Below are 18727 nucleotides of genomic sequence, written 5' to 3'. Positions count from 1 at the left end.
TGTTATTTGCTAAACCCGCAACAACTGATTTCTTTTTTTAACCACTTGGGGGCAGCCACTGTGTCTGTTTCTCATTTGGTGTTGAGCAGGTAGTGTACAGTAAGTTTGTTTTAGAGCATTTCCATTGAAAACAGCTGCCTGCTTTGGGTGGAAGTTGTGCTTGGAGAGCATGAGGAAAGTTGCGGGCTGGACCTGCATCAGGTCGGGTACCCAGCAGGTGGCCGGCCAAAACGGTGATTTGCAGCTGATATTTTGTCTAAACTTTATTTCTGGGTGAAAAAAATAGAACCTGTGGGTCAGATCATGAATGTGAATGATAAATACATTAAAACAAAATGAGAACAATAATAATTTAATTTATTGTTTCAACGTTTTAATCTTCTGACTGCTGACTTCATGAGTCGGCTCTGACTGCGCATGAGAGCCGCTTCAATCCGGTGTGCTGTTAACAGACACACTAGCCGTGGTGATGCAATGCACTGTATTATGATAATAAGCAAAAAATACACATTTAAACTGTATTACTTGAATGACCTTTGTTTTAAACTATAATATCTATAATTTTTAAATTAATTTCTTGCATACTGAATGCCAAACAGTACATTAAGATGTGTTCAAATGTGTAGTTTATAGCAATGTGCATAAAAACATGATTTGTATACAGCAGCTAGTAGCTACCAACTGTACAAAATGATCACGATACTTAAGTCACGATACAATATTAGTGCGATTTTCAAGGTGTTGCAATATGGTGAGTATTGCAATAAAATATACTGCGATATAGTGCAATTTATTACCTTTTTTCAACTGCAAGAAGAGTCCCCAAAGGAAAACTTTGTCAACATCAGTCTTATCTTACAATATCACGTTCTCAGTCTGTTCATCTCATTTCAGCCATTTTTATTGCAGCAAAATGTATCTAGTGGACTGGAAAAGCAATTGATTATATTATTCTAGTAAGCTACCAAAGGTAATATTATTAATTTATATAATAAAAAAACAAACAATATTTGGCGTCTGTGTGATAATAATGGTATTGCCACACAAAAATATCATGATATTATTTTTTAGCATACTTAAGTATTTGTACTTGAACACATGGCGCCAAGTAAATACTGTTTGGATCAGATTAACCTGAATTTAAAGACTGAATATTTAACTACTATTTTTAATTTTAGTTTTGGATTAGCTTATAGGAGATTTGTCACATAGTTAGATATTTCTAGTTTTCACTCTGTTGTCGGGCTGATGAACCGCGTTGGTCATTCTCCAGAGGTACACTGATTTTACATGGACTGAATTTTCAATCACAGGAATAATTATTTTATTACCTGTGACTCACCGACACATCATAAAATTTGCATGTTGCTGCCTGTATTATTTCTCACATTGTCGAGTGTGAACCTGAACATATATATTAAAAATGACACTGCCTGTTCTGCTCCGACTGCTGAATCCCGAACTGACTGCAGCTCAGACGGAGCCAGCTCTTGATGATCATGTTTCTAACTAAACTTTTTCAAACGCTGAGTACAAGCCATTGGCAAATATGTCGGCGATAACAACTTGGGTGTTCAAATGCTAGGGAGCAAATAATTTAATCTCTGGAGGAGCTGGTTATTTTTATATGACTTAAGAGGTATATGCTCTTCTGTGCTTTTTGTCATGTTTGCAGTCCGCTTTATCTCTGCTGCTTTGTTATCTCATGAGACCTGATGGAGAAAAATAGATATTTTTTCTTCCTCTTTCTGCCACACTGTATGGCTATTAGCTGTTCTCTCTCAGTTTTCTCTGCTCCTCTTCCTCGCAGATGCTTCACCCCATCCGTCTCTGTGTTTTTTTTTCCTTTTCGTCTCTCACTTCAGCCACTCTCTTTTCATTACAAGCCTCTTCAAACAAAGGCACATATCTGCTGATACCTCTATGGCTGTTTTTTATTCTGATATGTCAGTCTGTTTGTCCAGGCGATTTTTAAGCTAGCCGACTGTTTATCCTGACTAAATGGGGATAAGCATTAAAAGCTCATTCAGTCATAAAGGTGAAATCTAAAAGGAGCACTTCATAGCCTGGGCTCACTAACTCGCATGCATTAATTCTTTTCACTGTCACTCCATCACTCCCCATCAACAACTCTAAATCCATGGTGCCCCTGCTCGGTGCTATTGGCATCCATAAATCTGCTCTGCTGCATTGTGACTAACATGCCCCGAGGACAGCGCTCCAAAACAGAACCATTTTATCTCCCCGCCGAGCCTCTACTCAACCATATTTACAAACAATGCATCTAATGGCTCTCAGGCTGGACGTTCACCTACAAGATACAGAGCCTCTCAGAGGAAATATAAACGCCAGAGAGGAATGAATAACATTTATTAAAACATTCAGAGATAGTGGAAACATATTTTCTCATGCGTTCACACCGAGTAATGGAAGGAGGAGTTTACTAGGAACTTTGAACTGTTGGGAAAATTCTAGCACTCACTTTTTTATCGTGTACCATCAGGGCTGAAATTAAACACCTGCCAAATCCTGCTACACTGAATGGTGGCAGGTAATGTTGTCAATATACTAGCCAGATTGGCTGAATTAAGTGTTAAATTAAGTGTTAACAGTGAGCTAAACTAAAATAGACAGAAGCTGCATGGCTTTGCTTTATGTAAGATACAAATTAAAGCCACCATCTGTGTGGAGTTTGAACATTTTTGGCTTTGACACCCCCTAGTGGTGGAATTTATATGCTGGAGGAAACAGGTACAGTAGACTGCACCAGGTCTTACCAGGATTGTCTTTTTTTTCTGGCAATAACGGAACAAATAAAAGAAGAATTCTTTAAATAATGTTATAATCACATATTAGATTGAATCAATAAGTGTTTTAACAAAGAAGGATTTGTATGTATTGGCTCAAAACTGGCAACTTTTCACCATTCAGGAAAGGATCAGAGATGCTACAGCAGAGGTTTTGTTCCCTGAACTTATAAGCTCATTAATCTACTCAGTGAGACCGACCCTGTGGGTGAAATGGCTGACACCCTGAACAACAACTTGATGAACACTCTAGGTCATTAAAGGCTTATGTGACAGAACATGGCCATGATTTATCAACTCTATTCGAATGCGAAAGAGATCACGTCGAGCCACTGACAGGAAATGCTGAAAAGTCGGAGGTCCGTGTTTAATTTATTAAGAGCTTGTAACTACTTATAATAAAGCTGCGTGCAGTGAGAGCCTATTTTTTCTGAGATAATCAGAGAAAACAGTGGCATCTCCAGCAGTATTTTGTTCTCTGAGAGAGATTGGCTGTTAAAACTTGTCCTAACCTCTGACATTCAGACTTTTCAGACTTTGCTGCAGTAAGAGAGAAATTTGCTAAGTAGTTAAAAAATATAGTTGCCATTAAAGTTGGAACTGCAGTGAAATATGACAATCTCTGTATATTATGAGACTATTTTCTGCCTCAAAGCTGTTTAAGTTTGAGAGTAAATTGTCAATGTGTTGTCTTGATTCAGCTACAACAAGATTATTTCCTTAAAATCATAAAAATGTTTCATGAGAGAGTTTTGGTGCTGTTGTTAGTCCCAAAAAATGAACAACAAGGTTCTCATTAGTTACAGGCCTAAACCTCTCTCTTAAAAGCAACTTAGAAAGTTATATTGAACAGATTTCTAAACTGGAGAAGTTCCAGTCAGACTTCAGGACAAACCAAAACACAGCAGTCGACATGGATCTATATGCTGACACAATGCCTGACACAATTGGTCAAAACACTGGCATTTCCATCAGAAATATTTTTCTGATTTGTTTTGTGCATCACTGGCAGGAAGTTTTATGTCTTGACAGCTTTTTTTTTGTTTGTTTTGGTTTTTTTTGTCCAGGAACTGACACTTCTTTTGTTGCAGCACTGAGAAGCTTCTTTGATCTCGAGCACGATATTCTCACTTTCCATGCCTCTGTTAGTCGACGTCTTCAGGGTGTGTAATGTTAATTTTCACAGCTATGCAGATGACACATGATTATTTCAGAGAGCCAGGTTAACAAAATGCCTTAATCTCACTCTCATCCTGTCAAATAATAGATTAATAATATCCCTCTAAGGCTCAAAGAAAAAACAAAACATCCTACTATAGCCCCCGAGGCTAAAGAGATGCACTGTCCAAGAATCTTGGATCTCTGGTTCCCCAGATCGACTCAGAAGTCATACTTTAAGCCTGTGTCTTTGAATGCGAACTAAGCTTTAAATCACACATCAGCAGAGTGGCCAAAATAGCATTCTTTCATCTAATCAAGTTTATGTATAAGCCGACATCTCAGACAATGTGAGAAACACTGCAGAAATGTACAGGCACTCCTAAGATAGCAAGATGCCACAAAGCTAATTCATGCTTTCATCTCAGGCAGACTATTGTAACTCTTCACTGGTCTTCTGTGAAAGGGTATTTAGGGGATAAAAATTATACACAATTCTGCTGCTAGACTTCAAAACAAAACTATAAAGGGGAAGCACAGCACTCCAGTTTTAGATGGGCTACACTGGCTCCCGGTATCTTTTAGAAAATGTCTGAGAGAAAGTCCTTTAGCTTTTATTAAAAGCTCTAAATGGCTCAGGACTGGCTTAAACTGCACACTCCCTGTTGTTTTATGTGACTTCAGGTTCACTTGAATCCTCTGCTGCAGGTTTGCTGGACGTTAAACAACCATTGGCATGCGAAAACCGGAGATGCACCTTTTTATATGCAAACTGTGGGAAAGCATTCATCATTACAAGTGTAGGGAAGCAATCTCACTGAGCATTTAAAGCTTGAAACATAATGAAGATATGCTCCCGTCTCTATTAGTATCTTAATCTCATAACTAATCTTGATGTTATGCTGCTGATTTCATTGTTACTGATTTTACTTTCTGCTTGTTTTGGCTTAATCATTTTTTCATTTTTCATTTTTTTTCTGTGCTCATTGTCTCTCCTCATTGTAAAGCACTTGGAACGTTATTTGTGTGATGGGCACATTTGTAATAGTTTATTATCATTTTAAAGGAACATTTTTATCAAGTGAAAATCCAGGGGCATTAAAATGTAACAAAGACCAAAATCTTTGCATCAGGTGACCAAAAATCCTCTATTTTATTTAATGTAGGTGGAGCTCCAAAAACACTGGATCCTACTGTACTGTAATTCCCACAATGCAGCTTAACAGTGACTTATATTTAACCTTCCATGCCTTGCAAACACCCACTTTTTTTAAGTCCATGGTGCAAATATGTAACACAGCCTTTATGTAAAACAAACAAACAAAGTTTCCAAGCCCTGATAACCCTGATGACATCATCAGGGGGTTACAAGGGGCCACAGACAAAATTTTACAACTGTTCTTTAAGGCTGATACTACCCATTAGGTCACAATATACCATCAACCAAAAAAGGGTATAATGCACAATAAACAAAGCTAAGGATGAAACTGACTAACAGCATTATTGTTATTTTAAAATTTTCCTTAGATATCACAATAATGTCATTTTTGTGAATTCTTTTGGCCACTATAAGAGTGTAGTGAAAATATGACCCTTAACTTTATAATGTTGTTTCGTTTATTTATTCTACTTGTCAGCCCTAAAGAAAAAAGAAAAAGAGAAATGCTGCTTAATAATCTGGGGAATTTAACTCCCTGGAATAAATCTGAGGTGACAAGTCTTGGTGTGATCCTTGATTCAGATCTAAGCTTCAGGTCCCACATTAACAAGGTGACGAAAACATAATTTTTCCACCTCAGAAATATCGCCAAGGTACGACCATTTCTGAATGAAAAAGATGCAGAGAAATTGATATATGCCTTTATTGCAAGCTGCCTCAACTACTGTAATGCACTTTTTTCTGGCCTCCAGAAAAAACACTACCGAGAGACTTCTCATTCAAAACTCTGCAGCTCAGCTATTAACCAGAACCAAGAGGAGAGAGCACATCAGGCCAGTCGGAGCTGCTCTGCACTGACTTCCTGTTACATCTAGAATTGATTTAAAGCTCCTCCTTGTACACAAAGCCCTACATGGGCTGGGACTGAGCTACACCGCTAACTCCCTTGTTGACTATTTGCCTCCAAGAACACTGTGATCATCTGCTGCTGGTTTATTAGAGGATCCCAGCAACAGCTGGAAGAAGATCGGGGATGCAGCTTTTGTCAGTTATGCCCCAAAGCTATGGAGCACACTACCTATGGATATCAGGGAAGCTAGCTCGCTAAATATTCTTATAAGAAAGCTAGACTATCTGTTCACTGTAGACTTTAACTAGCTCTGACTTTGCAGAAACGATCTCTTTTTAACTTTTACTGTCTATTTACGCTTCACACTGCTGCAACTTTATAGTTTTACAACTCTATGATTTTATGAATCACTGAATCCATGTTTTAAACTGTTTTAAATGTCCTTTTATATTAAATTGCCTTGTCTGATTTATGTCCATTATGTCTATTTTCATGTGAAACATCCAGTGCTTATACTGCCCTTATTGTAAAGCACTTTGTGCTGCATTTCTTGTATGACAGATGCTATATAAAGTGTATTATTATCAACCATTAGTGTAACTATCTCCACTTTTATAAATCATTATTGCATTGCAGCTACCATGTCTGCAGTGTGCTAATCTATGTTTTAAAAAGTGGTGCTACTTTCATATCCAAGCCAAAGCAGGTGATATTGTACCGGCCGCACGAGCACGACAGGTACACAGGTCCCATCTACTCACGTTCTTGACGAACGGTGTGGCTCTCCTGGGCCAGCGGAGGTCCACAACCTGCTCGAGTGCAAGCGCTGAGGTGGAAGCGGTAGAGGCTGTCTTCCTCTAAGCCCTGGAGCTGCCACTGGGTGGTGTCAGCCCCAGTGATGTTCATCTCCTGGGAATCAACCACCTCCAGTGTGGTCTCATTAACTATAGAGGAAGGAGAAAGATGTCAGGTCAGTTCACGGAGCATGAGTGAGCCTCTGACGGACCAACGCAGAGAAAAAAGTCATCGCTGTTGGCCTGTGTTGTATGTTAATGGGACACAACTATAAAGAGGGTCAATGGTTGAGGGAGGGGGAAGATGAAGAGATGTCATGCTAGCTCATGCAGAAAGTGAATATAGCAGATACGTGTCGTGACAGGTGAGCTGAGGAGGAATACATTACGAAGAAAGGGGAGAGGAGATGAAAGGGGGAGATAGAGAGCTCAAGAGGAGCTGGGGGGCGGGTGTAAACAAGTGGCAATGGATAAAAAGATGAGGATAGGGAGAGAGAAGGAGAAAGAACTACAGGAGGAGGAGGAAATTGAGGCGATGTGATGAAGGAAAAGCCGAAAAAACCCTTATGTAAAGGGAAGAAAAAAACACAAGAACAGGTGGGAGAAAAAAAACAGAGTGAAGACATAGAAACAAAAGAAAAATTAAACATAAGGCAGACGCAGTAGAAGGAAATCAGAGGAGTAGCAATCACACGCAGCATAATGTATCACCAAACTTGCATTATAGATCAAAGTACAGTATGTGAGCAGACTGTAGAAAGCAACACAGTTCTCCTGAAACCCCCCACATTGATGTCATTACTGTGCCAATGTTGAAATGCAGGTGAGAACTGAATGTGTGCCAAGCCTGCGGTGCCGCTTCGGAAAATTGATGTTTGTTTGCATCGCGGCATACAGGATATTTCATGTGTTTGTGAACACCGTCAGAAATATTCATTGACTAATTACACAGCAGTTTCATTTCAACAGGATGTGCATGTACTGTATTATGGAATGTCAAATTTAATCACGGAATTAACAGAAAACAAAATTTGAAATAAGCTGGAGTTACTTGGTGAATCAATTCAACTGGGAAAAGAAAAAACCTCCAACACCCACGGACTGCATTGTGTGGGTATATCTGTGTAAAGTCTGACATCTGATATGGGAAAAAGCAGAGAGGAGAGGGGGACAGAGTGTATTGAAGAGCTGGCCAGACTCCGTGGGTGCTGGTGGAGGCGGCAAAGGGCTGTCTCTGCCTTCACATTTTACACAAAAGATTTCAGAAATGTCAGCCAACGAGAGTGTAGGCTTTGAAAACACAGAGAGCGTAATGAAAGCCCCTCACTCACTTTTTCACCCTAACTGTTCTCGAGCATAAAGGTGTTCTTTATTTTTTTATTTTTTATTTTTTTTATTTCTCGCAAGACGAAATGCTTCTCGGTGATAAATGCCAAAGAAATTTGTATAAGAGGCACAAACAGCACTGACTGAAATGATCTTTTTGGAAGAGAACCTGCAATCCAGGAGGATACCAGATAAGAAACACTGAGGAAACTGTCAAACTACAATCTGAAGTGGCCTGTACTGTTGTGCTGCTGCAGACCATTGTGGAGCGTTCTGTGTTAAACAGTGCAACCTAGTGTCTGGTATGGTAACACAAAAGAGGAGAGGGGAAATAGGGGGTAGATGAATGTGCATGTTGTATGTTTTCAGGTTTATTAAATGGGCATTAAACCTTCAGACTCAAAGATAAACTGTCTTATCCCACATCCACCCACTCCACACTTCCTCCCCGCCGACTTGATCTTCCTTCACCTACTTGCACTGCAGCTACACTCCTGCTTACACTTCGCCCACAGCGCCTCACACTACAGACAAAGCAGAGCTGCAGCAAAAGAGAAATCTATTAATGAAAAACCTTGTGTAGGGCCAAAGGTCTACGCTGTGTGAGCCACTGAGTAATTAGTCAAACACTGTTGTGTGTGCACTGTACGTACTGAGGTGGTGCTGCAGGAGATAGCCGGTGAGGATGCCGTTTGTCTGCAGCGGTGGGCCCCATACCAGCAAAATGGAGTCTGTCTGGGCGTTGGAGGCGGTCAGGATGGGCACTTGCTCAGGAACTATGAAAATGACAATAATGTTAATGCATCTACTGTGTCGACATATTTATTTATCATGAGGTGGTTAAATATTACATCACAGTGCCAGTCTGTTTTTGGCCAACAAGTTAAGATTTCTATGTCTCATTTTGAGCATCTTTATGTTTGATGTTTATCTCTGCTTTAAGCTCTCTTATCTTATTTGTTAAAGAGATAAAACACACACTGATGTAGTGTATGACAGTTTGTTTTTTAAGCAGCTTTGTCATTTCACAGCTTTAACACTGAGCAGCCTTTGAAAAGTGTTTTCATTGGAAACTATCTTTGACAACTTCTTCTCTGTCTCCTTGTCTTAAAACTAAATGCTGTCTTGCAGTCACTTTATTTCATTCATTCATTTATGTGTCTCAAATTCTTCAAAAAAAGCACCTAATTTAAAAAGAACTTTTGGGTTTATCTGATTGCAATTACAAAATCAATTTAAACATGCTTAATTCTTTGGTAAATACCTTTCTCTGTAATTTATTTAGCTCGACATTCAAACAAAATATGCAGTTATCATTACAGAGGTTACAGATCCTCTGGTTTCTAACCAGCCCTTTATATTTTCTAAAATTATATATAGCCTGTCTGTACGTTTGGTTGTCATGCAGCAGATACTCCTACAGTTTGCATGCACGGTTTGCGTGACCTGATCCTTCAGCCTCTGTTCAACATTTTATTTCAGACAGCTGATGTTGCTGCACTTTTGTGTGAACCAGAGGTGAGACAAACCACAGTCATCCAGTATCTGCTTAACATGCAAGACCCATGGTGACACATATACACCTGTAGTATGCAGGCTGAGCAAATAGTCTTACATTACTCAACTGAGTTTAGTTGCTTTATCTTCTACCAGTCTCCCCCAAAAACCAAATAATTCACTCTCGGACATACTTTAAAACACATAGAGAATAATTAATTTAATAATCAATTAGTTAAAATTTGTGTCAATATTTTTTTTTCTACAAAAAGTTCAATTGCCTGGTTGCTAGAGTTTGACTACTGAACACAACCAAAAAGTCCATTCTCAGTATATGTGCATCAGAGGTTTCAAGTGTCCGCATCACACGTCTGTTAGTTGCATGCTGGACCACACTTGATTTCCAAAGTATGTGGCGTCACAAATCATGCTTGTAGGTATACACCTTAAAGGAAATGGCCACTTTAGAATGAAAATACAGACAGTACTTACTCACCCTCATGTCGACAAGAAGTCCAGTGTAGTTTTTTTTAATCCACAAAACTCATTTGGGATATTGGAGGATAACAGCTAGCGGAGTTTTATTACATTTTCAAAATGTGGGTTCCATGCACTTCAAGTGTATGGAAAAATCCGGCTAGCTGTTTTCCTCGGATACCCCGAACAAATTCTGTGGATTAAAAAACTACACTGGACTTCTTGTCGGCATGAGGCTGAGTAAGTAGGCTACTGTCCGTATTTTCATTCTAAAGTTGCCATTTCCTTTAAATTCAGATTTAAGGTAAGCACAGAGACATTTTCCACATTCAGCAGATGAATGTGAAAACAGTCAAAACATCCTTCTGGTTTTAAACTCTGCACATTTATTATGCTCAAACCTCCAGGTGAAGTAACAATTAGCAAAACACATTTTTGTAAATGAAATGTGTGCTTTTGTTAGAATTCATTGTATCACTGAGGGCATCACTTTAAAGGTAAAACATGCCACATTTTCCTAAAACATTTATGTATAGACTCACATAAATGTAATCCCTCTCAGTAGTCACTTGTGGCCCACTAGCAGTGGTGTAGTGGTGGATACAGCAGGTATACACTGCACATCCACACCTCTTTTTCTGGCTGTTTACAGTGAACCCACCTATCAGCCAAAAAGCCATTTGAATATAGAGCAGAGCATACACACATCCTCCTGGGTAACCTTCCCATCTACTAAGCAGGGTACCCACCGAATCCAGGGTTCTCATACATTTTCATTGACAAAATTTCAAAACTTTTCTATGACTTTTCAAGGACCCTTGATTTTTTTTTCTTGGTAAATTTGCTGGGCGTTTTTTCCATAGCTTATCAAAAACTTTCAATGATTTTTACAAATTCCATAACTTTTCCAGGTTTTCCATGACTGCGGGAACCCTGCCAATCAACTACCACCACACTAATGCACACTAGAAGTGTGTGATGGTGTATTTATCTGCAGAGACTCTGACCTCTGCCTGAATTTTTTTTCTCTTATCTTGCTGTTCAGAACGTTCCTGGACACAGCGCTCAGGTGAGGTCGGAACTTAATGACAAGGTAGCGACCAGATGCCAGACCGTAAGCATTTTTTTTTTCTACTTGGCACGAGTATTTAAAGATGTATCAAGAGCACCCATATGTTGTGTGCTGTATGTTTGTGTCACCTCACCTCCCTCTGACGTGTTGAAGGTGACCGGGTCACTGTTGGGCCCGTTGCCCTTCTTGTTAAAAACGTTGACAGTGAGCCTGTACTCAGAGAAAGGTTCCAGGCCCGGCACGATGGCATGAGTCCTCTTCCCAGGAAAAGACAGGGAGTGGCGCTCATCTAAAATCTTGTTGGGATTCAGCAAACTTCGTTTCCTCAACCACTGAACCTGGGAGGGGGGAGTAATGGAAATGCTGATGAGGAGCGAGTCTGAACAGAGACCACAGAGAGGAGGGAGGGAAGAAAGAGACAGAGTAGGACAGAACAGCGAAAATAGAACATGTTGAGGAGGAGCAATTAATGCCTGGTCCCCCCTTTAATGAGGCAGCTATCTGAAATCAGACATCACATATGAACTGTGATGCTGAGGTGTAGCTTTGTATATCAATCACCTCAAGTGACGGCATGTTACAGAGGAGCTGCTATGCACGATCACGTTGTCAGTGTCAGGCTGTTAACCACTGTCACACCTACATACATTTAATGATAACAGCTACACAGGTGACACAATGGAGGTAAGGGAAAATGTGCCATGATTTCTAAAGGTACCTATTATATCATATAACCACATTTAAGTGCACCTTTAAATTGAATTATGTACTGTACATGAAAACCGTTTCTAAAATTTTACATCAATGAAATGAAACATCTGTCTTGTCATATTCCTTCAACTACTTTTCTCAAATGCCGCTGTGAGCACATGCACGGATCTCATCGTTGAGTTCATCAGGTGGTGCGCTGCTGTTTCTTAGCAGACTAATGACAAAATCATTCCACCAGAAAAGATGTATCGTTCAGAAAAGGGACATTAACGGACTTTGAAATACAGAAACGCATCGGGTTGGGTGAACCTCACAATGTACGACAATTTCTGGGAATAAACTTTCTTTGTGTGCTCATTACTATAATGACTATATCACTACCAGCTATACATTTGTCATACTGAGGAGACATATCTTTATTTTTAGAAAAGTGTGAATTTTATGCTTTACAGGCAATGACAATGTGTCACCCATATGTCCTGTTCACCTATATAATCAGCATTACATAGTCAGGCTGTTATGGAAGCTTTGCTTTTAAAGATATTTCTATCAGGGCTGGCTCTGGGATATATAGCACCTAAAAATGGAGAATATATAGCACCTAAAAATGGAGAATATTCACAGTTGTGGAATCACATAGTGAATATTTTTTGTATCTCCGTCTCAGCTCTATCCTGCCTATTAAAACATTGCACTTACAGTATTTGGTTGAAAAGAGCACTTGTAAAAGACAAAATTGAAAGTGAGTGGTGTCTGTTTCCTGAGGAGCTGTCTTTGGATATGACACACTGATGACAGGTGAGTGAAAAGGGGTAAAGACTGATCTAATTGGACTCTAATTACCTCTTTGTACCTGCTGCCCTCAAAAGTCTTCAGCTATACAACATAGTCTGAAAGAAATCAGGTTTCCGGACCATGAAAACTTACATCGTAGCCCCCGAGATGACCTCGCACTGTGGCAGGTGGAGCCGGGGTCCAGCTTACTCTCAGAACAGTGGTGTTGATTACTTCCACTGCTATGTCCCGTGGTGCTGCAGTCGGGACTAAACAACACATAGAGGAAGGTCAGGAATACAGACACGCTTCAAACAACAGGCTCCCTTTGCAGAGACACTTCCATAAAGCATGTATAAAGAAAATAAAATGAAAACCTGTTTGCAGAGTTATAGTTATAGTGGTAAATAAAAACAGTTATGCTGGTAGATCAGCACAAATGTGCACAAATACACACTCAGCTGGACACCAAATGACGCAGCATCAATTTTTTTCCTTCCTCTTTCAGCAAGGACAAATACAACACCAAACATGAAATAAAAAGGCTCTCAATATTTTCTGCTCTACATGTGACTGCACTGGAAGTAGGGAGGGATAGAAGCACAGCAGACACTAGAGAGAGAAGCAGTCATTGTGCTTCAGTAGGCCTACAGCGAAAAGTGTGTCGTGATCTGTCAAATCTCCCACAGTTTGAGACAGAAGTGGAAATTTGACATCCCTCTGCTCTACAAAGGTTATCTGCCACCTGCTGGATTCAGCAAAGGTGTTTCTTATTTTTCTTTTTTTTTTTTGCTTTTGCAGAGGGGAGGAAAAGTCACTACTGCACACCTGCACGGGGTTAAAAACCATGGGCAAAAGGAAAAAAGGAAAGAACTTAACCTGACACATTTTCCCGCAGACAATGCCAAAAGACGACTGAAGACAGGGTGGGATACGATAACACAAGAAGTTCACAGTAAGTCACAGGCAAAGCAACACCTACAAGTGCAAGTTCAGCCTTAGGATACATTTTAATGAAAGAGAGAAGTGAGTTGCATAAAAATTGAAATAATTTTTAATTTAATAAATAAATGACATGCAAATATACAGTAGAAGTATTACGTCTGTAACTCACCATCTTCTCCAGAGTAACCAGTAACCACTTTAGGATCAGGTCCCCAGCCGTAACTGTTCCTGCTCTGTATTTTGATCTCGTAGGGGACAAACGTGGACGTGTTTCTCACGACAAAGGAGTGCCTTTTGACCAGATGCTCCCTCCAGACATCCTCCACCCCCAGTTTCCTGTAGCTCACCTTGTACTCGAGGCCCGGGCCATTCTGTTCAATAGGCAGCAGCGGCTACAACAGGAGAGTGTACTGATGACTAAGAAATCTAAAGGAATGCTTCCATACTATATTGGTCTCCAGTGCACAATCTTGTAGATTGATGTGCTCTTTCTCTTACCTCCCAGCTAATGTCCATTTGATGAGGAAGATGGCCTTGAATTCTGATGTTTTCCGGGTTTCTTTCAGGAGCTTTAAAGAGAAGTTGTGTAATCGTGCATTTATTAATGAAAAAATATCACAAAGAAATTCATCTTACTATTTTTTCTAAAATGCAAATCTATGAAGCCTTGTATATAGTTTATTGCTCACTTATACTTCCACATACACTGATCAGCCAAAACATTAAAACCATTGGTGGGTGAAGTTAACAGCATTGATCATCTTGCTACAGTGCAGTATTTCATTGGGAAACCTTGGGTCCTTGCATTCACCCACCCGAAAACCATTGCAGCTGCCACACCATGAAAACTGCTCAGGAATGACATGAGGAACGGGACAAAGAGCTCAAGATGTTGACCTGGCCTCCATAGTCCCCAGATCCCAATCTGATCCAACATTTGAGGGACGTGCTGGTACCCCAGAGGTACCCACAGTGGACCGGACTTGGCTCTGACCTGTCAAGGCATGAACACAGGACCTCTGAGGGGTGTCCTATAGTATCAGACATCAGGGCATTAGCTTTAGTTTTTTGAGTCCTGTGGGATCGGATTGGGATCTGGGGAATTTGGAGACACCTTGAGCTCTTTGTCACATTCCTTGGGCCATTCCTGAGCAGTTTTTGTGGTGTGGGATGGCACGCTGTCCTGCTGGGGGCCACTGCTACTGGGGAGTGCCACTGCCATGGAGGGGGTACCTGGTCTGCACTGGTGTTTAGGTGGGTGGAGCATGTCTGGTGGCAACCACACAAATGTCAGAGCCAATGGTTTCCCAACAGAACATGGCATTGTAACAAGATGATCAATGTTGATCACTTCACTTGTCTGTGATTTTAATGTTTTGGCTGATCGGTGTATATCTTGTGTGGAACTGTGAGGGTCGACCTTTAAAACGACTACAAATTCAATAGTCTGCCTAAGAAAACGAGTCATACGTGTTAATAATAAGGCTGTTTCTGTGATGACTGAATAAAATACTATACTATACAATACAAATGCATATGTGCAGATACAACAGACTCTTTGGCAATTGCACTACAAGTATCCTCACTTCATGCACAAGCAGATTCAGATGAGAGCCAAGATTAAGCAACAACATGTACTGAAGCAAACACTTGGCAACTTTAAGGGTGTCTCAGACCCAAAAATATCCACACCCCCTACTGCTACCAAGTCCTGTGGCCAAAGGCTGGCCTCTTTCCACACAGCAACTCCGTGCACATTTCAAAAGAAATGCTAAAACTTTGCGTGCTCTCACAATCACCAGATAACCACAGCAGAACATGTTAATTAAAGGGAGCGAGCCTCACCAGCAGGGGGTGTTTTGTATCTCTCAGTGGGCTCACTGGGGGGTCCAGGTCCAACAGCATTAACAGCATACACTCTGAACTGGTAGTTAAGGTGTCCATGTAGTGCCAGCTCAGCTGTTGCCTGGTTACCGGGGACTTTCTGGAGCTCCTTCCACCTGCCGGGCTCCCAATGGCTCTCCTCGAACTCCACTATAAATTCTGTGCTCATGGAGGAGACAGGAGATGCATCAGTTATCAGCATACCACTGATGATAATTTCTATCTGAGAGTTAGAAGAGAGTGGTGTTGTAAAAAATATCTATTTATCGAAACATATTGTTTCTGAATATGTGAAACAGTTTCAACACTCTTTCCACAGTGTCAATACCCCGGTAACAGCTGTGTTTTCTCACTCTCTCCCGTTGTTAATATTTACTGCAGTCATGCTGCTGCTCTCTAGTAACAAAGAAAAGAAAAGTCACTGTTGTCATAATATGGCCCAGCAATATTTATCTTTTAATACTTTTTTTATTCTATGCCCTCAATGTTAATTTCTCTTTTCTATTAGAAATGGTGTCAAATATTGTATTTTTCAAGGAACTGTATCAAAGTTAGAAATACCAGTATTGTGATAACAGTAAAGAGAGGACTCTCAGATCCATGCTTGCAGTACAATGCTATAGTCAGGGGCTTTTAGGTTAGCTTAGCATACACCTTAAGGGGTGGGCAGATTTTTTTAACCTTGGAGAAAACAAGGCTGGCTGTTTCCTCCTGCTTACAATCTTTATGCAAAGCTAATTCCCGTCTCCTGGTTTGTACTGAATGTACAGACACCAGAGCGATATTGATCTCATCTAACTCTTTAGAAAAAATGTGAAATTCCCGAAAACAACATTGTGAAAGGCTCATGGTGATTATTCTGCAGACAATTATCACCTGAATCTGCAGCTCCACTCAGTTTAACAGAGCTTTAAAATAAGTTTCCGCTTATAGTTTAGCTGTCCGGCCCATAATATTAATGTTCTGATGCACTCTCACCACTCTCATGGTGTCACCTTTGGCCACAGCAAGCAGCTGTGGCCAAGCTAAAAAGCTCTAAAAACTCACTGTGCGCTACCTGCTCAGCAACAAACAGCAGACAAGCACAGTTAGCAACTAGAGGGTAAACATAGCGGAGCATTTAGCAGCTAAAGATACAGATATTTCCCTCTGGAGTTGGTAGAGACCAAAAACAGAGCTAAAAGACTGAATATTGGACAGGTGGCCAGAAACATGACTGTAAATTAATGATAATTTAGCTCTGTAACTGGATGGGTAAATAAGCAGCTGTTGGCTAATAAATCTACCATCTCAACTTAATGCTGCATTCAGGCACTCCTCGGATGGTCCCATTTCACATGTTGGGAAGTCATTTTTTCTGACTCTGTGCATTCATGAGCTTTTTAAGTAGTAACGTGGAAGCAACATGGATGCTACTAAAAAGGTGAGTTGTATTTAATTGAGCGTTTAACATCCCAGTGAAGATTTGTGGTGCTATCTAAGTACGCTGAAGCAGTTAGAAGCTTTATGCTACAGTGGTATTTTTGCCCCAGACTTGTTGCTGCACCAGTAACCTACAATCCCTAAAACCACTAAAATATTGCTTTACCCAACTTGGTATCAGATTTAATGCTAATGAATATTTTTTCTGATTAATCTGAGTCACTCTACAAGGACAATAACTAACAGTTACAACCTAATGCTATATTACAAATTACGTGAGTAAAGAATTATATGCAATAAAAGTTTTTCAACATCAACCAAATATTTACTTCTGTACGCCATGTTTCTGCATAACATGACATGATCTTGGCAAGCCATGTACCAATATTTTCACCTACATAACGAGTTGTTCCAACTTGTTCCAACTTGATGGGATGTTCAGTTTACCTGGTGGGAAACTCATTTGTCTGATTATTTCGACACCGCATGTAATACGGATTACTATAATTTCATTATGCTGATCTGTGCACACAACATCTATTGCACGTCTTTCCGTCCTGGAAGAGGGATCCCTCCTCAGTTGCTCTTCCTGAGGTTTCTACCTTTTTTCCCTGTTAAAGGTGTTTTTTGGGGAAGTTTTTCCCTATCTACTCTGAGGGTCCAACCACAGAGCAATGTCGCGTGCTGTGAAGCCCTCTGAGTCAAACTGTTATTTGTGAATTTGGGCTTTGTAAATAAAATTGAACTGAACATGACTGCAGAGTAAAAGGTTCTATGTCTGTGATGTTCACAACTTGTTTCAGCTGCCCCCAAGTGGCCAAAAATTAATCAATTAATTATTCTAATTTTTGCCAAAAATTCCCAAAAGCATGTAATGCAATTGTCCCTGAAATGACAGATGTGTAATTTCGTCATGCCTCACTACATCTGTAAATGTGATGAAAATTAAAATCATTCCTCAGTGTCTAAAATCTCAGTTCACTACTTGCTAAGTGAAAAAAAAGACTGTTTATCATGTGGGAATAATAAACGTGCAAACAAGGGAATAGTTTCAGGCACAGCCATAGCTTTTGGCAATTTCCATGGCAAATTAACAATATTAAATTAATATTTCCACACACACATCCACCTGGTGCTGAGCCAAAATGATCCACAGATATCATTTAGAAGAGAGCTGGCCCCACAACTGATGTCTGTGGCTCCAAGATGTTTAATTAAACAAATAAAATGACTGCACATTTCAGCCTAACAAAGGATATTCTTCGCGCCTGTCTGTTGTAATTTCTGATCAGAGACAACACACATCAAAGCTAATAAACACTACAAGGACACATTTACCAACTGATGTGAATTCTTATCATCGCTACGTTCCAAAAATAAATGAATCCCTTTTTGAAGAATAAATGAGACACAAGCTTCCCTGCCAGGATCCTCAGCACTTCACAGCTATTTGCAGCCATTGCTTGTTAAAGAACTTTAGTTAGCACTCAACAGTGATCACAGCAGCAGATTCTGTTAACTCTCAGAGGAGACATGGCAACTGTAGAGTATCTGAATTAGGACTTGCATCAAAGAACAACTGGAATCAAGTTTTTACAGTTGCAGAGTGATACAGTTCAACCTATTTCTGCGTGAGCGCTTTTATCCACACAGCAGTCACTGAGCAACATCAGCTGGAAGTGCCAGGCCGCTGGGCAGTGTGCATGTAAATACTTTGTTTATGTACTATTATCTTTATACTACAATGTCATTTACTGTCTCCGTGGTGAGTGAAGAACATCTTCCTGTTGTGGTTGAGCAATAAAGTTGGAATCTATTCCGTCCTATTGTATTCTATTATATTTGGTCATC

The 18727-nt window shown here is 40.1% G+C and overlaps 1 protein-coding gene across 13 annotated transcripts in view; it reads right to left on the bottom strand.

The window, feature by feature from the left end:
- chl1a (cell adhesion molecule L1-like a) overlaps positions 1 to 18727 on the bottom strand; it is a 71250-nt gene that overhangs the window by 13742 nt on the left and 38781 nt on the right. For all 13 annotated transcript variants that reach the window (XM_033628928.2, XM_078170122.1, XM_078170116.1 and 10 more), the window contains exons 17-23: positions 15416 to 15613; positions 14069 to 14139; positions 13740 to 13962; positions 12779 to 12894; positions 11274 to 11478; positions 8748 to 8870; positions 6736 to 6918 (exon numbers count right to left, since the gene is read on the bottom strand). In XM_033628928.2, the coding sequence (XP_033484819.2) occupies positions 6736 to 6918; positions 8748 to 8870; positions 11274 to 11478; positions 12779 to 12894; positions 13740 to 13962; positions 14069 to 14139; positions 15416 to 15613 (1119 nt within the window). The remainder of the gene's footprint in view (positions 1 to 6735; positions 6919 to 8747; positions 8871 to 11273; positions 11479 to 12778; positions 12895 to 13739; positions 13963 to 14068; positions 14140 to 15415; positions 15614 to 18727) is intronic.

The sequence above is a fragment of the Epinephelus lanceolatus genome, chromosome 8 (genome assembly GCF_041903045.1).
Source record: "Epinephelus lanceolatus isolate andai-2023 chromosome 8, ASM4190304v1, whole genome shotgun sequence".
Taxonomy (NCBI): domain Eukaryota; kingdom Metazoa; phylum Chordata; class Actinopteri; order Perciformes; family Serranidae; genus Epinephelus; species Epinephelus lanceolatus.
This window is presented reverse-complemented; position numbering and strand designations above follow the sequence as displayed.